Source organism: Dermacentor silvarum, chromosome 3, assembly GCF_013339745.2.
Source record: "Dermacentor silvarum isolate Dsil-2018 chromosome 3, BIME_Dsil_1.4, whole genome shotgun sequence".
Lineage (NCBI taxonomy): Eukaryota > Metazoa > Arthropoda > Arachnida > Ixodida > Ixodidae > Dermacentor > Dermacentor silvarum.
Window position 1 is genome coordinate 194,208,977 of NC_051156.1, and position 21,944 is coordinate 194,230,920.

Here is a 21,944-nt window from a genome sequence, read left to right on the forward strand (position 1 = left end):
GTTGCAAGCATTTATATCGTGGCAGACCAGTGACTCGAGAAGAAGCGGACGACGATTTTTTAGAGTGCATGTCGACGCATAAGTTGTATGCAGTGTTAAAGTTTAAAAAACTCAGGGTGATTTCAACTTGATTTTAACTTCAGCTGACCGCTCAGCTGACGTTATGTTATGTTAGCTATGTCATTACGCTTAAGGGTTTACTGAAGAAGGAGCCCGCCATGACTGGTCTGCGCTGTATATGGTTGTATTGCGACGAATGAATAAATTAACGAATTATTAATTATTTATTAATTGATTAATTAATTCATTAATTAATTAATTAATTATGCCATCATGCACCACAAAATACTGACGACGAATTGGAAAGCAAGCGTACGTGAGAACATACCGGACCTCGTGATCTTATCGAAATTGGTGCACTTAGCAAGCAGTATGTAAACAGAACTGACCTGGGAATAACAAGGAGACAAGAATCCCATACAAGGAATATATATATATATATATATATATATATATATATATAAAGGTGTAGAGCTTGTGAGGTTTTGTCACGAAATTTAGCCTTTGATGCGTCATATGCAATCGCTCAAAACATTTGCGAATAGCGAGGCGTACGCAAGAAGGTATTGCGCTGTACTTTCGTAGATATTCTGGCCGGCTTCAGTGCGAGTACACATTTTTTTTTTACACTAAGGTGATCGCTAGGCTTGTTAGTACTGAGTTTTCGAGAGCATTGCGGTGCAGACAACACGAACACAGAAAAAGGAGACAGAGCGATGAGGACAATACTGTCAACCTGCTTTCTTCGGTGATCCTTTCGATGTCCGTATCTCAAAAGATGCCAATGTCCCCAAACATTGTGTTTATTTTCGTGCCTTAGAATTTATTGCATTCGTTTTTATTCTCTGCTGGCTAAAATTAGAGAAAGTACGGCATTTATTTTCAGGTAATGGTGGTAGCTAACATTTTCGTTATTAAGTATATACGGGTATGACCTTCCCTCTCTGCAGTTTATTCCTGGGAAGGAGGGGAACAGGGTTTGAGTTGAAGTAGAGAGTTTAGTTAGGAGCGCAACCACAGTCGCACTTCATGGAGATATTCTAGAAGGCGGCCAACGGTAAGGCGACGCAGGGAACCACACCATGGGAAACGTGTCTCCATGTGATTAACGACAGCGTGATAACACCACACGTACGGTCGGTCTTGATCGGCGTGTTCCTCATCAGCCTTTACTTACACCGGACATCGTTCTTGGAAGTGGGATTATGCTTTTTGAATGACTTACAAGTGTGTTTCCGGAAGAGATGTATTATTTTTTTAAAAAGCTAAGCTCTCTTTGATTACCATCCCGTGGTTTCGTCTGGGTCGGTCGGTCACTGGTCGGGTTCTCGCCGAGCAAATTTCGCCTCACTCGTAGAAAAAAAGAAACAAAGAAGGGCTCCGGGATTCAAACCTCGAACCCTCCTTACGCAGAAGTCCGATACTCAACCATTATGACACAATCTCAATTTTTCTACTTTCTTTCATGAAAATATCCCTAATGGCGGGCGAACATAATTTACAATATATTTAGATGTACCCACGAATTGCTTGTATACTTGCATTCTGCCAACGCCAACTAGATCTTTGATATGATCGCCGTGTGCTCATTATGATTGTATCATTACAATCACTATATCATTATTCAACATCCGGTGAAGAGGTAACAGATTACAAGAAGTGAGTTGAATGACAAATGAGATAGATAAAACGGATCACAAATTTGGCATTGGGCTGCTAAGGATCTAACTTTCTGGCGGCCAAGATAACAGGTGCAATGACTATTTGGACGCAAGGACGCAAGCGATATGACAAGGCCCCCAATTAACGAGGTGTTAAAGACAAATAAACTTCAACGGGAAATGCAAAGCCTTGCTTTGTATAAACTGTGGAATGCATCGGTGGCCGCAAAATTTGATGATAAAGTGGGAAGGAGACCCTCCAGAATACAGAAATAACGCGACTTTCATAATTTGAGATAATGTGTTATCAAAACAAGAAACAAGTCAACGTCTTTACAGTTGCAGTTATAATGAAGTAAACGTGGCATGCTATAGCTAGGAGTTGTTAGGCTATAGTGACTGAAATAAAATAAGTTAATGTTCCATGAAACCATGGCGGTCGATAGCAAAAAAAAAAAAAATTAACCTGAGGGAGAAATGAAAGGGACTTGCGAGCAGCGCATATAAAAATTGTAAACCTTAAAATAAACGGCTAGGAACAAACAGCTTAAACCTGGCATTCAGATGAAAAACATGAGTGTCCATGGATGTAAACCATATACTATATGCCACAAAGCCCCGAAAAACCAAGGCGCAGATGGGGTGCGCCTCTCCAGAGAAAAATAAAGCATGCCTTGTAAGGTGGTCAACTTGAATAAAGAATACAGTCGAATACAACGAATATATAGTTACTCGAATATTAGACAGCTTTAGTATAGTAAAGCAGCAGACGCAAAGAGTTAGCGTTGCGTGCACCACACTGCACATGCTCTGCACGTACGTACGCTATTTTCGAGAATTATCGGTGAACGCTTAACTCACGCAAGGGGAGCCTTACGTACGGCAACATGGCGGTGCCAGTCGAAGTAAGAGCTGCCCGCTTCGGATCTATCGAGTCGTCGGCTTGCACTGTTCGGCTCATTCGTTCCCCCCTAGTGTTCGTGCTTGCTTTAGATTTGTGTGATGATGCTTCGACAGCAGCATACAGGTGACAAATGGGCGTTGTTTTCGACATACGTTCTCGATCAGCGGCGCAGTAGGCTTAACGAGAGGGTTTGCTCATGTTTGCTTTATCCGCCTCGAGATGGCTGCCCAAGTATATGTAGGTTAGCGTTAGCGTTTTGCTCCGTTCCGCTATGCTAAAACACTACCTTGTGCCGCGCAGCGCAGTCTTCTTTTGCGTTGGCGTTGCGTCGTACGCTAACGCTAAGGCAAGCGTTTTCAGCTATACTAAAACTCGTAGTTATCAACGCATTTCTTCGCATTATTGTATGCTTATTAAGCAATTGGCTTAACAATACCAGAGTGAGCGCGATCCCTTTAACCAGTAACAGCCTCAATATGTGGTCGCCAAAATGGAGCACCGTCGTACTTCTGCGACCCGACTGGAGGTGTCAGCTGCTGCTCGTAAAAGAAAAGAAATATTGTTTTTGACAACATGAGGGCAAGAAGTGAGAATCTGCTGGCGTTAAGAGAAATAAAAAAGCCCGTAAAGCCAAGAGATATAAGATTGTAAAATTTTGTGGAGGCTTCAAAGAGCACGTGAGGAATATAAATTTCAAGCATTGAGGTTCGTCGGACGTCCGTACGAACCAGAACTCAACATGGCAAGATGATGAATAAGATTCCAGAAAAAAATAACATGCCCAACATCTTTTGTCAGTTTATGCATACGAAATGAAACGTCGTCCTTGAAACAAACAAATTGTTAGCCCGAAAAAAAAAGTATTTTCATTGGGACTTAACGTTGTCCGGAACGAGTGGCTTATCTCGAAAACAGAAGATCATGGACAGCACTGTCGTGGATAATCGAAACACGCAGACTTCCCGAAGCTGAAATGTTCCCTGACAGGCGTGCTCAACCGCATGGGCACTCCCAAATTAATGTGCGCCGACATTCATGAGAGAAGCCTATCTGTCGTGAGTAGTAAGTGTTCTTAGAGGAAATAGACTCAAAGACAGAGAATCATGAAGCACTCTTTCAATAACTGTACGTTAGATGTTTGAAACGTCACGGCTCTTGTTGAGACATTACAAAGTTGAATTTTCCCACTGCTTAGAGATGGGGAATGTGTGATTTGTGCAGCCGTTTGGGAAGAAGGAATATAGATTGTCCTTATATTGCGGACGTATGAAAACATAGCGGGAACGTATAGGGACCACCATCGTTAGTGAATGTATGGCTATAACTTATAGCTACAGTTTTAGTTAAGTCACTGCAAGTAACAGTTATTGCTTGAGCTTGAGCTTCGTCTTGGATATCATGTAACAAGCAGCAGGAAGTTACGGCAGAACTTACTCTAGAAATACAGAAAAATCCTTTGACGCCGGCATGATGATGAAATTGCAAATTGCCCTTAAAGGTGGCTTAACAGTGTCTGTGCCGATTAGATAGCATTGCGACAAATGCGGCGGGGATTTTCGTTCGCTTCTTCCTGCCCGCAGAAGATCCGGCCTGCGCTCAAAGCGGGAGCTCCGAGTTCGCAGACCCGGTAATAAAAATCGCGTCGCCGACAAGCTTTGAGAGGCCTTCGCTTTGCTCTTCTATCTGGGGGAATTGGTACAGCCATGATAACAATAATCCTGTCTCTTTTTTTCTTACGTATACACGTCTAGACAACTGCTTTATAAGCCGCTGGTACCACCCTTCTCCTGTCATAAGGATTTTGCATCCGCCAACGGGTCCAGAAGAGAAAGGCTGAAGGTAAGTTCGGGCGCGCCCGGCTTCTTTTTCGACCATCGTTAGAAGAAGCGAGAATAGGAAATAACGACGTCCGATGGTTTTGACGCGTGGCTTTGCAGTTTCGCATGAAATCCCAGAACGCGCAGTATAGATGGCTGAGCGTTCGTTTTCAACTTGCAACACGTTCAGTCCTGTCTCCAAGGTCATCACGACACTTTGTTGGCACATTTCCTCTGACTCCGTTTGACATATAAGCTGGCTCATTGTCGGTTAGCGCTCGTTCTTAAACAGCGAATTGAGTCTAAAAAGCTTTCGGAATGCACTTATGGACAACGATGCCGTAAGGACTCGGCTAGTATTTTTACTTGTGATAAGCGTAAGATTGCTTTAATTGATTTCGATATGCCAAAGACGCAGGACGAGCACGACGCACTGAAGTTTTAAAGCCAGCTTTTGCTTAAAACGGTTCAGCAAAGCCACCTTTATGTCATTCCTTAGTGTGAAGCAGCTGACTGGGTAGTCCACTCGCTAGGAGGCAGAACTAGACATAACATTATGAAGGCTACGTTATTTGACTACAGCCTGACGCATCCTGAATACATGAACTATAGTGGCTAAGAAGGGCTTCGAACAACCGTCACATTAGGATAACAATATACCAGTGAGGAATACTGCTTCCCTTATTGCGTTACGCTTGTTATTAGGCAAGTTCTGGTGTCACTGTTCTCGGGTTTTCTCGTGAATTAAGGCGTGGATATAAAACTATATAGTTGTGCATCTACGCCTAGACATATAATTTCTTGTTTTTAGGTTATCTGAAGGTCAGGGTTACTCTGATATATCAAACAGTCCAGACAAGAGATAAGTTCACAGAAGGATGGAGGCTTGAATTGATTAACAGGGGTAGAACAAGGAATGTGGCCGACGCCAACGTTTCGACAAGTCTTCATCAGGGCAGCAACTGCCTTCATTAGCAGCGTTTTTATGTATGCGTAGCTCACTCTCCCTCACTCTCAATGGAAGAAGAGAAGGAGAACAAGCCGGTGCGTAGAGTAAGGTAACTGAAGACGAAGTGCTGACGACAGATAACTTCTCGTTTTTAGGTTATCTATAAGGGTTAGTCCTAATCTGACCGTACAACACTCTGCCGCCACTCCGTCTGTTAAGTGGCTCTCCCGTGGAACGTTCACGCGGTACGAAGGGAGCCAATTAGAACAAGGGCGAAGGCCCGTAATGAGGCAGATAAACAAGGATGCAATGACGGAGATGTTTTACGACAGGTCGGACCAAGAAAGCAACAACGGAGTGCATTAGCCCGCGTATCAGCACTGCCAGGAGAAGTCGCCCTTGCCGAGTTGTTTTTCGTAGTAGGTTTCACGATTATCGTGAAGTCTCCGCTACGAAGGGAGTCTGCCCTTTCTTTTCGCTTGTAAACTCTCAGCCACCACTCTACCCGATGGAGGGTTGAGACGTGACAGCTGTTTGGGGTTTGAAGTTTGATTTAATAAGAAGTATCGGAATGCAAGTCATATATTTACATACATCTGCAAGTTCAGGAGGAAGCGCTATATTAGGACTGACTGGACGACCTCCTGTTAAGCAATGCATAAAAATTAGGCAAGAAAATCAAACAAAGCATAGGCAGGCAAACTACAAGTGCTCACACATAAAGTACCAATACATTGTAGAAGAAATACTAGACACCATATTACCACGGACTCTCAAAATTAGTAAAGTGATAGAAGTCCCCATGCTTAGAAACATACAGTTCAATTTTGGCGTGTGGTCCTTGTGCTACTGTCAGTCGTGTACGGCACCTGCGAGTTTACCCTTCCACGTAGCACTGACCACCACAAGAGCAGGAAAGTGAGTACATTAAGAAAGAACACCCAATGACGTCACAAAAAAATGGAAGAGATCATAAGGCTGGCAACCGTGAAAACTGTGGTTAAGTAGTCATCGTTTAATGGCACTAAAGGCCTCGTTCCATCAATTGCAAAGAATGAGACGAGAGATGATATTGGTGAATGGCGTGATGGTAGCTTGTATGAGATGTGAGCAAGTCCCATGACTGCGATAGGTAATGCTTCTTCGACGGTGTCATATAAAAAGATTAGGTCATTGTGGCCTAAGAATGCTTTCATTCTCTGTATTTCGATCTCGTAGCTGTCTCTCTTTTTATTTATCGTACTGATCAAGCACTGTCTTAAATAAACGCAGTTCTTTATTATTTATTTTTTATTTTTTCGCGCCCTTTGCCCTCAAGCCGTTTAGTTGTGTGTAGCGTCTTCATTCTACATTCTACAGTGCGTTCTTTACTTAACACGTCGGCATTAGTGACCATTTGCCAACTAGTCTAACCCTATTCTGTTAATGATCATAGGCCATCTCACTCAAAGGTGGCACTCAAACAATTCCATTAAGGCAAGCTGAATTGTCAAATTATGCTTTAGGAATGGGGGGGGAGGGTAGAGGGGGGGGGGGTGCTATTGTTAGCGTTAGCGTGCGAGGGCAAGCCGCCAACCGCAGCAACGGAGACGGTAGGGGTTCCCCGGGGGTGCGTTCGGCTTTTGTGGCTGCTGCTGACGGAGCTGCCGCGCGGGCACCGCATCTTGAAAGCGATCTGCTATATGGCCGAAGTGTGCGCCCGCGGGGCCCTCATCTTCAAAGCGATCTGCGATGGGTACGAAGTGCATGCGCCGAGTGCGGGTAGCTTCGTATGCGCTGTGCTTTCGACGTTTGTGTTGAAGCGAGACGAGAGAGAGCGCGAAGGTCAATTTGCACGCTGCTGCTGGCGCGCTTTCTCACTCCAGCGTTTTGAAGAGTTTCCGCGGTCATCGAGCGAGATGTGTTCATGTTTACCTATGCGCGCTTGACACCGTGCTTTTTTTATTTAGTTAGTAAGCGAACATTTACAACTGTATACGGCCGATGAAACTACCATCCTTACTTCGGACAGCTGTCTACTAATTTGCTATCGCAATCGATGCTTCGCCTTTCGGGCGTAACTGCAACTTTTTTGGCAATGGCGGCGACGAAGCAATAAAACAGTTTAGTAATGCTTTTACTGTGCTTTTAAATATGCAGCTGTGTAAAAAAAAAAGAGTCCGCTCTTTCTCCTTCTATTCTTTACTACCCACCTTTCCTATACCGTGGACGCAGAATCCCGCAAACGAGTCTACGACGACAGGCAAGATGGTCAGCTCAAAGGTCGTGGTCAGCTCAAGGGTCGGGGTCAGCTCAAGGGTCGGGGTCAGCTCAAGGGTCGGGGTCAGCTCAAGGGTCAGGGTCAGCCGGATGGTGATGGTATCGGTCGTCGTCATGGTCGTGATGGCCGTGGTCACGCCAGTGGTCCAGAGCAAAGGTCACAAGGCCGGCAAGGCCGGTAAGGCCGACAAGGCCGGCAAAGGGCCAAGCAGCGACTTTGGCTCCTTCGGGACGCCGCCTCCTCCCAGCGAGGACTGTGTCGGCGTCGAGGCGGCCGCGGCCGGTGGAGCATCGCTGGTGGCAGACCCGAACGACTGCACCAAGTACTCCGTGTGCGCGGGTATGTTCAGCCTGAAGCTCACCTGCCCCCCCGAACAGCACTTCAGCGTGGCCGACAACAGGTGCACGGCCCCGGAACAGGCCGGATGCGACCCCGGTACGTCCGGTAACCGTATTGACGAGACGCTACAGAAATAAATTACTGTATAAATCATCAGATGTACAGTCGAACCCGGATATATCGAAGTCACATATGACCAATTATTGTGTATAACGAACACCAGTCAAATCCCCTTGAAATTTTTGTATAAAATTATTTTATATATCGAATTAACTATATATCGAACTTTTTTGCGATCCCCTTCAGATTCGGTATATCCGGGTTCGACTATATATGATTATCAAAGAGGCTTGTATAGTTGCAAATTCGATAATGCTTAATAATTATCGACGCTAAATTAGGCAATCGCACTTATCAAAGTAGAGTAAGCTATATATGGGCTAGTTGGTAAATGTTCATAGAACGGGAAAAAAGGCAAAGAAAGAAATGAGCAGAATGAAGAGATGAATACAAGAAAGCGGACACGCTGTCCGTGTATTTTTCTCTATGCTCACATTTTTCTTTCTTTCTTTCTTTCTTTCTTTCTTTCTTTCTTTCTTCTTTCTTTCTTTCTTTCTTTCTTTCTTTCTTTCTTTCTTTAATTTTATAAGCCATTATCAAAAGCGAGCACATTACAGTTAACGTGGTGTGCAACCAAACATGTGATAGTACGAGCAAAAGTGGGTAACTGATATTTTAGTTGACGCATAGAAAAAAGGGGTGGAGCTGGGCTGATCAGGTGATGTGCACAACAAGTAAACGGCGACCTTAGAGTAATAGTACGGGGGCCAAAGGAAGTAAAACTGAGGAGGGGGCGGCAGGAGAACAAAACAGTATCATGAGATTAGGAATTTTCGAACAAGAATTAAGTAATGTCTGCGGTGAGCGGGGGGGACGTATGTGAACGAAGACGCTTAGTGTGAACTTTCTTTCGAGCAGCAGATGCTAACTTACGACGATGAACGCGATATGCCAATAATCTCAAGCTGCTTTTAAAATTTCGTACCAATACTGGACGCACGAAATGTCCGCAAATAGTTTACGTTTCTGAAGCTAGAAAACGATGTAAAATTGAGAAAAAAAAATGACCGCGCAGAAGCCACACTCGCATTCACAACGCACATCTTTGTGGAGTTCCCAGTCATGAAAACTGGTCGAGGCTAATTAATTCTGGAAAAATTAAGAATCACTAATTTTTATATTTATTCGTATTCTAGCGCAGCTTGAGAAAACCCATAGGTAAGGTACAGACAGCCTGAAGGACAACTCTGTAGCAAGGCCCCGTAGTCTATACCATGTTTAAGGACGATATATAGACTGCCTGAATCTATCTTAACAAGAATTTATCTTAACCGTGTTGCTTGACTCAGCGAACCTTTTTCGCCATCTCTCGGTTCAGCCTTTGCAGCTGCGCCGGCTGACGCAACAGAAGCTGCTGCTCAGGCCGAAGCTACCGAAGAAGCCGTCAACGTCGAGGCGGAGACAGCAGCTGAAGTCGCTGATGCAGCTGAAGCAGTTGCTGAGGAAGTCGACGACGTAGTCTAAATACCGGTCGCTCTGCATGCCTCGTTGTCCTACAGAAGTGGACACGCGTTATCGCATCACGCCTGCATGCTCACAGGCAGTCTCAACAAAACCAAAAATAAATAAAAGAAAAAGAAACTGTGCTGAAGCATATAGGGCAGCGGCATCGAGGACAGCCTCGAAGTAACTTGCATTTATTAAATAAAAATATATATTTTGCCAGTTTATTTGTGTTGTACTTCCTGAATGAATCTCCTCGTCATTACGTTGCGTGTTCACATGAGCCTTTTGTTGATAATGAAAGCTGTCAGCCATTTCCAAGTTGATTATAATACCCATGAGGTATAAGCCACATGACAATGAGCCGATGTCATTTTGGGAATTCCCTGTTTAACGAGTATCAATTCTATGACGAAAAAAAAAAGCGTCGCATATGTTGCAGAAACTTGCCTTGGCCCTTATATACGTCGGCATCTCTTGGCAGTTAAATTGTAGGACATCTCGATAGCATGTCAATAATGTCAACAATAACAGAATCTGAACTGATCGAATACTCTCGCGTAGATCTGGAAACGTTTTCATCGTTAAATTACAGGCAATAATTTAAGGAGTGACGTGCACTACAACCACAGACACTGTAAAACGCCGATTTTTCGAAATCGAAAGACACAAGTAGACAAACATTTGACTTTAGGCATTACGCCTCTTCTTGCTATACATCATTCCGTGAGCCCCATGACGACAGCACTGTGAGAGTCCACACTGACAAAGCCGCGAAACAAAATGCGTTATAAAATGCACGGTTATTTAATCCTATCTTCTTGGTTATATGGCAAAAAGTATCTGTTTAGCCCATTATTAGATCAGTCTTATTCATAGTATGCCAAACACTGCATAATTATCCGCCATTACCGGCGGGTGGAAACCACGGCTTCCTTCACTGCGCCCTTTCAAAACAAAAAATTATACGCTTCATTGCAAGTCAGCGCTTGTTGGCGTGCAAGAAAAGCTAACCTATTAATGAGTTTGTCGCTGTTCTAGAGGATCGCGTTTGTTTCCCGTGGATTTGCGGAAAATTCGCTCACAGGCCTTGTTTTTAAGATCGACATTCACACTCATCGTCGTTACTTTCTATCTCTTGCTCGTTACAACGGACATGATTCAACGCCAGTTCATTTCTTTCTTTAGTTCTCTTCGTCTGTGGCCAGACGGTGCCACGCGGAGATCACTAGATTACAAGAACTTCTGAGTGAAAAAGTGAAGTTGTGAGTTGTAAGTGCGACGTGTGAGTATACCGCTGATTCAGATGATCGACGACAGGTGGGGCAAAGATTGATGGCAAAAAAAACAGGGGGAAGGGAGGCTGTTTCCCTTCTTACCCCAAAGCACTTTTTGAGCCTAATATCTGCTCCACCGGGCCATCGAACCACCGAACGTCTCAAAAGTAGGTGCTATCACTTAAAACTAACGCTTATTTTTGTTTCCGTCGACAAATTCAGTAAGAAAATCAGCGTATCATCCGTACAGCAATGTATTTGAGCATTGTTCTTTTAAAGCGTGAAGGAAGGCAAAGTTGCGCGTTTTTCTTTTAAACCGTGGATGTGTTGCGCATTTGGCTACTGAATGCTATCAACTCAAAGTTGCGCTAGTTGGTCGTGATTTATATTCAAACAATTTTTCAGCGTTTTCCGTGTGCGCCGCTCCGGCGTCTATATCGCATTAAAGCTTTAATACGACGAATCTCAGTGATTCGTCCGTGAGCGCCGAAAACGCACTGCAGGAAGCCAGCTTACACAATGGAACTATCTGCGCATCTGCGCACACAATCCTAGAACACTGCCCAGATGAACTGTATATAGGCATCTACATTGCCTTACGCGCGTCACGCAATGCATTCCCGGCCGTCACCATGGGTAAGCCGCAGGTGCAGCGCACGGCAGAAGAGGCTGCCGTACGCGAACGTGTCCGTAATGTCGATCCTGTGTATCAGCAACGGCATGCAGTCCGTGAAAGTGTGAGTGTAATCAACGCTACATGATCTAAAATAAAGGCTATGCAACTTAACGAAGTTTGTCTGAAACTCAACGTTCAAAACGTACAATCCTAAACAAGCAATCAAAGCACATATGCATCGTATCGAGTCGCTGAGCTTTTCTTGGATTCGTTGCGTGGTCGTTGGCTTTGGACATTGATTTTCATTCAGTTTGTATGAGAGAAAACTTCGCGTTTAACCATCTTTTCTTTTTTTTTAATGGGCTTTGATTTTTATCTTTGTTTTTTATTGCGCTGGAAAAAATATTTGAAGAAGAAACATTGAACGCTATGTTTTCCCCTATAAGCTTTCTTTGGCTTCACTGTTTGTTGGCGTCATATAGGCGCTAAAGATCTAGCCCTTGGTTATCTAGCTCGCTCAACGCATAGCGACAGCCTTTATTCGACAGCCTTGATGCCTTAAAAAATAACAGCAGGTATAATTGGCAGTTGCCCATTGCCAAAATTAAGTACCTACAACGAATCTGCGAATCTTTTTTTTCAGTTAGTTAGTTGGTTAGTATTAGAAATATTCGCAACAAGCACAGTATGCCTGCGGCTTCTCCATAACGCGTTTTCCAACTCTCCCAACATAGACACTTAGAAACTCACGCGATAATATATGCCCTACAAGAATCCTCACTACTCACTAAGCACAATGCAGTTCAATAACATCAACATTTATACCGACTCCAGCAAAGCCATTCGCAACATACAACGCCGACCACTGGAAACCCACCTACATGACATTCTAATAAAATCCTGTAACCGCATCCCAAACATTACAATAACCCTGCGTTGGGTACCTGATCACGCTGGGATCGAGGGAAACGAGTTGGTACATCAACGGGCCCGCGAAATTAACCTCCGGGCGCCCTCGATTACCTGGCCAAATCCAACGGTAAGTGGAAGACGCCGCCACGTACAAAAAGCAAATAGCTGAACACTACAAGAACATCAGGGAAAACCGCACTATTTTAACCCGCCCTCACCCTTCACTAAACACGGAACAAGCGCATGTCCTCCGCAAAGTTCACACTAACACTCTCCTCACTCCACTCATGATCTGCAACTTCGGAGGGCGTAGCACAGCCCACTGCCCCAACTGCCCGGATATAAGGGCAGATACAGAACACATCCTGTACTCGTGTAACACTCCCTCTCCTTCCTGGAGTGCTTGGCTTCACTCGGACTCGGCGGATCATCAATGGGCCTTAGCTGAGCAAGCGCTTTTCTTTACTGGGTCTTAATGGTGGCCTTCAATAAAGTTTCTCCCTCCTCCTCTCCATAACGTTCAAGTGTTAAATCAATGAAGGATGGTGATAAGTGACGAGTGATGTTTCGACTACGCGTATTTATAGCCGTTCGCATTTAAACGCCGGGTAGTCACTTGCAATTAAAAAAAGAACGTAAAAAATATATCTCTCATTCGTCATAGCCCGTCATAGCCACTGTAGGAAATAGTCTTGTAGTGTTCACAAACATTTCACAAACACTTCATAGAGAGCCACTTCAAACAAGAGCAGAAAGGATGAAATTTTGAGTTTTCGCTACGAAATGTCACACGAAAAACATGACGCTTCATCAAAGCAAAATACATACGATTTGCATAGCACAATAGAATTCGTCGTTGAAAAAGAAGTTAATGGTCGCTCGGCTTTCCTTGGCGTTAAAGTCACGCGCACTGCATCGGGCCTTTCAACAAGCGTTGATCGGAAGCCTACGCACACAGGAAATATCTTCACTTTGATTCCGCCCATCCCATTGGACACAAACGATCCGTTGACTCGAGATTGTTCACCCGTGCATTCCGATTGTGCACGACCACTGACGCACGCAGATCTGAGTTGTAGAGAGTGACGCAGGACTTGTTCAGCAATGGCTACCCCAGCCAGTTTATAAAGACTGAAGAAAAGCGTGCAGCTTTGTTCTCATTGGCCCCTGTCAGGCCAATGAGAACAAAGAAGTGGGCATCTCTCCCCTATGCACGAGGCGTGAGCGAGTCACTGCCAAGAATTTTCAAAGATTACGAAGTACAAATCTGCCACGTCCCTTCAAGCAAGCTAAAACAACTCGTCCAAGTCAAAGACCGCCTGGAAAAAGAAGAATATCCGGCATCGTCTCCAAAATTCCCTGCCAGGACTGCCATGCAGGCGTGGTACGTAGGCGAGACGGGGATCTTTAAAAGAAGGCTACAGCAGCACTGCAATGATGTAGCCAAAGGACACACGGTTTCCAGCGCCCTGGCAGAGCATCTTGAAAAGACGGGAAAAAGTATTAACTGGCATTCAGCTTGCGTCATCGAAAGAGAGAAGAAACTATCATCCCGATTGCTCCATGAGTCACTCTTCATACAATCTACTACTAACATGATAAATCGGACACGGGGCCCCCTCCCTGAGCTGTACGCAAGCACACTAAGTCTTCCGACGCATATGTGTATAATAAAGACTAGCATGCATTCGTTCATTGTGAAGAAGGCAAGCGTATTCGGCGCCAAAACGTCAATCTGGTGTTTTGTATTTTTTTCAGTTGATGAGTGTGCATTTCTTCAGCTACACGGAAACACAAGATCACCCTTGAGTAACCGTCAGAAGAAGAGAGAACTGGCTACGGTTTGAGGGATCCTCTAGATGCATTCCCATGGCCCCCAGTGGTGCTACCTAACACTCTCAAACATTCATTGTAAATTCATCTACATAAGTACCCAAGTAAGTAAGAGGGAAGGCAGTCGTGCTAACCCAATTTGTAGACCACAGCATCTGCAGTGCGGCGGTTGTGGCCATGGTTCCCACCTGGTGGCAAGTTACCTTTTCCGCCGATATTGTTCCCATTTCCTTGATTAAGAAAATAAAGTTTATCGCAAATTTAACCCTCATCCATAATTATTTCCACAGTTGAATAAAAAAATGGTAATTTGACTTATGTTTTCTTTTGCTTCATTGTCTGTTGTCCTCAAATGGTTCTCACGGAAAATTGATCCACTGACTTCCTCTTATCCATCTCCTACGGTAATTGCAATGTTTGTTGCTCTTAGTAAACCCACAGCGTCAGCAATTACACTGAGCTTTGGAGTACTCAATTGCGCTAACCCGTTCGGCGCATGCCTTTATAGAGTCGCAAACCGCACGGCACAACTCTATAGCTTCCTTATCCGTGCGTTCTGAAGCGTTTTGTTTGCCTCTCGCCACAATCTGTCGCCGTGTTATCTCGTTTACCTAAATGCACAGAACGGTGCGCAGAAATAAAGCGAAGAGAAGCAGAAGGCCTGTGGAGCGCAGTGCAAAAGGCTGTGGTCGTATAGTCTGTCGCGAGCACTCACCGTTTCGTTGGAACGCAGAATTGCATGTTATTGTTAGCCCTTTCCGGCTGCCGTGTACTACACGCTCTGTTTAGATAGGGCCGCCAACGGGTCAAGCTATCTAAACCCATCTCGACGTGCACAGAGAACCGTACGCTTATATCTTTCCATCAGGTGTCTGGTGCGTGTACGTTATTACGCGCTGTGAAGCAACAACCCCAAACGACAAGTGTCGTGGGGAAGGTGAATGGTGACAAGGATGCATTCCCCTCTCCCATGATATTCATGTGATTGCTCATTATCATCAGCCAGCGGAAGAAGCCGCAGCAGCAGCTTGTTTACACACCGCGGTAATCATCATTAATATGGCGTTCCGCGATGCCCGAGCACGAGGTCGCGGGTTCGGCTCCCGACCGCATTTCGATGGGAACCGATCGCATCAAAGCTCGTGTGCTGACAATTGGGTGCACGTTAAAGAACCTTGAGCGGTCGAACTCAATCTGAAACCCACCATTACGGCGTGCCTCACAGCGCGCTGTGAAGGTTCAAGGCGATAAGCTCCACAAATCAGGGTTCATATATCCACAAAAACCTATTACGCCTACAGTTGTTCGTGAGAGAAAAATTATTCAGCCGGTGACGACGCTAGACGTATCATTTAGCGAAGGTGGCCGGGCCAATGACAAACAGCGTTTACGAAAGAAAATCTTCGTGAATTCGGCCCTAGATTAAATAAGCCTGTTTAAGATCACTGTAGGACGAAGGTCTCTCTCATCGATCTCACCTAAACCTTGTCTCGAGTCGGCTGACGCCACGACATGACGGTGCACTTCCTAATCTTCTGGATCCACCAACTAATCCTTGGATGTCCTTCTCTTCGCGTTTCTCTTCTTCTTTACGCAAGTTTTATTACTCTAATAGATAACCCGTAATCTAATCTACACATTAGATCAGTGTCTATAGTGACTCCCAAGGCAAAAATGTACAATGGAGACAAGTAAGTGCTGCCATCTGCACAAACCGATCTTCCACCAAGCACTTCCGACGTCTCTTCAAGCGACACCCTTGCACTCACTAACGATGCATACCTTCGTACGTGGCAGGTTAACGCTACCGTAGATTACATCGAAATTAGCCGGCAAGTTATGGAATTTTGATTAGCAATATTAACAGTTTTCGGACATAACCTATACATCATTTGCTTTCGCCGCCATTTGTATTTCCTAAGGCGCTCTATTTGCATTTTATTTCTTCATGACATATATCTTCTCATGTCGTATAGAACACGCACCTAATTCGCTTCGATTTCTAGAGGAGTATAAACAGCTGTAAAACTAATTTGAAAAGTACCAATGACCAGGATGTCCCGGCAAATTAGGCCTACTATACTGAGGGGTACGCAATGCAGAGTCAATTAACCTCAGAAATATGGTGAACTCAGCGCCACCGACGCCAGGGAGAATGGCACCCAGTGCTTTGATTTTGCCCACCTGGAACCTGAACAGCCAAACCTTTTTCGTCGCCTATAAACCGGGCTTATGGAAATTTACGGAAGTATGGAGAGGCGGTGCACGGTAATTGGATGAACTTGTGGGAAGGTTATCTCGCCTGTTTCATATGCCGGATGTCCAGTGAGACATGACGTCATGGACATTTCTTCGCGTTCTGTCACGGGTACGAATTCCCCACTACCGACATCCCTCAGCAACATGACCCGGCGATGTGGTTTTGGCCACCTTGACAGGCAAAGCCACTTTCCCTCACGTATAAACCGGGATTAGGAAGAAGAGCGAGGTGGAGTGGAAGGGCTGTCACTCGTGTGCAGAAGCCGGATGTCCAGTAGGGCATGACGTCACAGGCATTCCTTCTGTGCAAAGCACCAACGGTGCCTCCATAAAGACGTGGCCGCGGCCACTTCCAGAGCCCAGCCATGGCACTATTTTCCTCTGTTTTATTTTTTGCGCTATTCGTCTGGGCGTCTAATGACTGCCGACGCGGATTGCAGCAATCGCACCAGATAACGAAGGAGAAACCAGTCTCGTGAAACACGGGTGTGTTTACAATACCCCCGGGACAGCGTCGTCGGTCGCTTTATAAGAACGTCGCTTCTCGGGCGGAAGACCTCAAGTAGCGTCGGCTGTCCCGCAGTACTGGAAGCACACCAAGCAAGCAAGGTGAGGATAAAACGTGAAGAATTCATTGTACCCTCGTTTTGCGAGTGGACTTCATGCAGTTCCTGTACCTATAGATATACCGCTCTTACTTCAACATTTCTGCAATTAGCTAGGAGACAAGTCTTGCGAAGTTCCTTTTTCTTCCTTCTGTGTACAAACTATGGTGATGTTTCTTTTTTCTTCCTTTAATATGTCGAACCCTCGTTTCACATCAGAGGTGAGAGCAGTCTTCTTATCCTTTTCAGACGGTAGTGGCACGTTTAGAAAATGCCTAAAAATGAGAAGGACTAATGGAAATGCGACGTCTTAAGCGCGTAACAGACTCCTTAAGACACTCTTGATTGGAATGTGCTTCAAAACTGATTAAGTTTGTCACTCAAGAGAGTCACGAGATAGACAACCGCGTGTTTCTTGCAAACTTGGTATGTTTTCTGGTAGTGGGTTATCTTTTCAGGGATCGTCTACTCTGCTAGCCTTTAGTTGGTCGCATTTTTCGTGTCCGCGTCCGTTTGCACAAATGTGAGCCGATCCCGGAAGTATTGCAATACCTGGCCAACCCGCGACGGAGGGGAAGCAGGCTTCAAGCACAGCAAAGTGAAGCGAATAGTGCACACATTCTTTGGAATCAAGCATGCAACATACAGAACAGCATTCGTTTCCATAAAAAGAAAATAAGCACAAAAAAAGCATCCGAACCATCTATTTGAGGACTAGACCGCGAGAAATTCGTAAGGGCGTTCTATATGCCGCTTCACGATGCCTGCTTCCGTGGCGTATGGTTTCAATATCGGACTTCTGTACTAGAGGTCGCGCATTCGAATCGTTCCGTCGAACATTTATATTGTTTATTTATTTATTGCACGTTATCTTTTTGAAAATGAGTGGTTTTCAAAGTCACGAAGCCGTTTGAAACCAGAAGGACGAAGTTTAGGCAAATCAATGCATACTTCCCATAATTTCCATGCTGGCTGAAGCACCCCGATTGGAGCTCCCGTTGCAGTATACTGCAATCGGTATAGGAAACGCAGAGTTAGGGCACCCGAGGAACCACTGCGACCACAAAGCGTAGTCACCACGATTACTCTAAAGTAACAAAGCTTTTCAAACAGTCATCAGCAGGTTTTGCGAGAGCTCCGCAGGACATTCACGTACGCTGGGCAGGGATGGCGAGGCCATTGTTTGCGCATGTACCATTAAGCAATCGTTCACGCAACGTTCGCTTTATAAAGTGTTCTTGAGGGTTTGTTTATGCCATCCCCTTGTCTTGCGGGCAGTTGTATATGGCTGCTACGATGGTACGCTTCGACAGCATTTCGCAGAGCTCCACACCGCCAACCATGAAGGTCCTGGTCGTCGTCGTGATCATTCAGGCCATCTGCGCCTCAGTCGTGTCGTCCTTCAGCTTTTCGGGGACCAGCGACTGCCCGGCGCAGGGAGTGCCCGGCGTGACGCTCAAGGTTCCCGACCCGAACGACTGCTCCGCGTACTCGCTGTGCCTGCCGCTGTTCGGGTTGAAGCTCAACTGTCCCGAGGGTGAACACTTCAGCGCCGCCGCTGGCAAGTGCCTGTCAGCCGCTAACGCCGGATGTGACCCCGGTAAGATATACCAGAAGCCCGCCTGGCAAAGAGTATGCAGTCCGAAAGCGCCCCAGAACGTCGTCGGCAATTCCCTCCTCTGCGATAGATCAGACGAATACGAAACAATTATCGACTTTTCCTGCAGAAATTACTAGCGGCAATTCTGAAACTGACAACGTTCAGCTACCGTGGAAATGATGGGTATCACCAGAGTATCACAGTCTTTTAATGCTTTTGTTGAAAGGTGTTGAAGAACTATGGTAGCACTGTAAAAATCGGGGTTATGGGGTTTTACGTGCCAAAACCGCTTTCTCATTATGAGGCATGTCGTATCGGGGGACTCCGGATTAACTTTGACCACCTGGGGTTCTTTAACGTGCAACTAACTCTGAGTACACGTGCATTTTTGTATTTCGCCCCCATAGAAATGCGACCACTGTGCCCGATATTTGGTCCCGCGACCTCGCGCTTAGCAGCGCGACACTAAAGCAACCACGGCGGGTCTGGTAGCACTGTAGAGAGCACGTCGAACCTGTCTAATCTTCGCACTTGTGGCTTCAGACGTCCTTGTGGTACTAGTTGACATGCTTTATCTTCGTTGTGGAAAAATTTGCGCACACTAAACGACGACAACACGAAAAGGACACAAAGACCAGTGCAGACTTACAACTGAACTTTATCCTAACACAGGACATATAAACATCCTCGAGAACCATCTCATGATCACCGCGCATGGGCATCAGAGCAGACGTTCCACATGACAAAAACATTAAGAAATGCAACATAATTGACATACTATTTTCTATTGTTGACCACGTTAATTTCACTCTCATTCAAAGCGCAGACGGATGATTAATTAACACATGCTTTTTCCGATCTAGATATGTGCCAAGCTCCTACAATTTCTCTCTGTGTCTCAATAGTAATAACATACAAAATAGCGTTTTGGTCAAACAATGGCTTACACGGGCTCACCGAACATTGCGCACAGTGCATTGTGGAACGTGTGCTCTATTGCCCCTGCGCGGTGATCATGAGATGGTTCTCGAGGATGTACATGTGCTGTGTTAGGAATAAAGTTCAGTTGTTAGTCTGCGCTAGTCTTGTGTCCTTTTGTGCAAATTTGTGTGCGCAAATTTTCCACAATGAAGCCAAACCAACTAGCCTGCCTTTCCGCCTTAAGGATTTATCTTCCTGCACTTTCCAGAAATTGTATCTTTCTAAACGCAAGACGTTCTTGCGCATAGACGTAGTCATTGCAGCTTGTTGCACTTATAACGCAACATTTTGTTGAAAATGGTCAATTTGCAAAGCGAAGAAGTGTGATGTTTTGTCAGACCAGCGTAACTATCATTTCGATGCTGGAACAATGTCTTCTTTGTTAGATGCCTACTACGTCGCTCGCTGACCCATCGGAGCAGAGTTCTCCGCATTTCATGCTAGTTTGTGGTATTCGCAAGGAGATGGCGCTCGCAACCGACAGTACTTCCGGTTGCAGCGAAACTGACGACTGAGAGCTAAGCGTACATTTGGCCAATGGCTCGGCGAGAGCCAGCGGGCCCCGCCTCCGGGATCGCGGCAGGCAGCGCTTTAATCTCGGAGACAGGAGCATGTGATTTAAGAAAGGGAAAACAGCGCGAAAAAACACGAGAAGCAGACAAGAAGGGGGACACACACCAGCGCTGGTGTGTGTCCCCCTTCTTGTCTTCTTGTCGTGTTTTTTCGCGCTGTTTTCCCTTTCGAGTATGTACCGACTAGCCCAAGCCTCTACGGTCTTGCATGTTATTTAAGTTGGCAGCGCCTGCCGCAACCATGCGCTTGTATAGCCGACAGTGGTGGAGATGAGAAAAAGGAGGGGCCGGAACCAGGTTCAGGATATTAACTCTATGTTCTGGGCTCGTGTGAAAGGCAATCTACAGAGTAGGCATTGACTGGAATTCTTCTGGGGTTTTACGTGCCAAAACCAGTTCTGATTATGAGGCACGCTGTAGTGGAGGGCTCTGGATTAATTTTGACCACCTGGGGTTCTTTAACGTGCACTACAACGCAAGCACACGAGCGTTTTTGCATTTCGCCTCCATCTAAATGCGGCCGCCAGGGGCCGGGATTATAAACCACCATACTTGTGACTCCCTTGGATATCACCAGCGTTCCCTCTAATTTTTGGTAGGAAATTCTATTGACAACCGCAGTTGAGAAGAGCTAACGTGGTGGCCACGTTCGTAGTGTCACTAAGTGTCAACTGTATATCTCCAATGCATTTCGAATGGCCCAATTAAGGGGCTCCAGAAGGTTATGGGACCTTCCTGTCACGCTACACAAATGTCACCTTTGGTGAAAACACTGCTTTAGGTTTCACCGCATACGAAAGCAAGTCGGACATACGTGTCTTTGTCGGAGCCCACTGCGGCAAAGCGGTTTTTTCTATCATTACAATTTGTCTGAAACTCTCACTGTAGCGAGCTAAGTTTCGTGTTGACTCTGCAGCCGCTGCCGCAGCAGTTGCCCAACCGCAAGTTGCTCCGGAGCCTGCAGCCCCAGTAGCCCCAGCACCCGCTCCTGTTGCAGCGGCGCCAGCTCCGGCAGCGCCCGCGCCTGCTGCACTTGCCTTCTAAGAACCAGACTCTGCTGAGGGAACCACTGTTGAAGCAACATCATTCATCAACGGACACGCAATATAACAGACGCTACGTCGAATGTAAATAAACGTGTACGTTGTACCACGGCTACAAATCTCGCATAACGCCTCCCTAGCCACGGCTGTCACACAGAGACACAGAGTGAACTTCACAGCCTACATGTCAATCGAACACAACGCGAAATGGCGTCGTCAATATAAAGCAGGCACACGTCATGAACACTAGTTACGTGTATGAAGAGCCATTGAGAGAGAGAGCGAATAAACTTTATGCAAAAGAGCACATGAGCGTAGGTAGCTCCTCCGCTCTGCAGTGGATGGTCCCCTCAGTTCAGGAGTCCAGCGGCCTTAGCTGCCCTTCTCGCTCGGTTGACCAGGTGGAGCTGGGCCGTCGAGTCGGAATCCATTAAGAACTGGTGCCTTCGCAGCGAGGGAACATTCGTGTAACTGGTTTTGGACATGGATACCAAGTGCTCGAAGTACACAGGACTCTTCACTACACTGGATGCGGAAGGATTCGCACCGCAATACGTTGCACAAAGAGATGAGTTCTGTTCAGGTGCCTAAAAAATAACTGTTACGAAGGAAGGGGTAACTATAAATTTCCCAGGGCACACGGAGTTTGACCAGTTGTTCTGTAGCAGCTTATACAATGTGCACATGGTAAAC

The 21,944-nt window shown here is 45.7% G+C and overlaps 2 protein-coding genes across 2 annotated transcripts; both read left to right on the forward strand.

Moving 5' to 3' along the window:
• The first annotated feature begins 4,323 nt into the window (after positions 1-4,323).
• On the forward strand, positions 4,324-9,780 carry LOC119446392 (uncharacterized). Its single transcript, XM_049664115.1, has 3 exons — positions 4,324-4,464; positions 7,606-8,086; positions 9,429-9,780. Exons 2-3 carry the CDS (start codon positions 7,639-7,641, stop codon positions 9,572-9,574), a joined length of 594 nt encoding a protein of 197 aa, XP_049520072.1. The 5' UTR covers positions 4,324-4,464; positions 7,606-7,638; the 3' UTR covers positions 9,575-9,780.
• Positions 9,781-16,908: 7,128 nt separating this feature from the next.
• Positions 16,909-21,370, forward strand: LOC119446395 (nematocyst expressed protein 3-like). Its single transcript, XM_049664121.1, has 3 exons — positions 16,909-17,059; positions 18,369-18,655; positions 21,125-21,370. The coding sequence occupies exons 2-3, from the start codon at positions 18,397-18,399 to the stop codon at positions 21,250-21,252; spliced, it is 387 nt and encodes a 128-aa protein (XP_049520078.1). The 5' UTR covers positions 16,909-17,059; positions 18,369-18,396; the 3' UTR covers positions 21,253-21,370.
• The last annotated feature ends 574 nt before the right edge of the window (positions 21,371-21,944 follow it).

What these genes read in the sequence shown, in the direction of transcription:
- LOC119446392 (XM_049664115.1), top strand. Translation starts at nt 7,639, where the DNA reads ATGGTCAGCTCAAAGGTCGTGGTCAGCTCAAGGGTCGGGGTCAGCTCA. An exon ending in ACAGGCCGGATGCGACCCCG is followed by an intron (nt 8,087 to 9,428) that starts GTACGTCCGGTA and finishes CTCTCGGTTCAG; the next exon opens with CCTTTGCAGCTGCGCCGGCT.
- LOC119446395 (XM_049664121.1), top strand. Translation starts at nt 18,397, where the DNA reads ATGAAGGTCCTGGTCGTCGTCGTGATCATTCAGGCCATCTGCGCCTCA. An exon ending in TAACGCCGGATGTGACCCCG is followed by an intron (nt 18,656 to 21,124) that starts GTAAGATATACC and finishes TTGACTCTGCAG; the next exon opens with CCGCTGCCGCAGCAGTTGCC.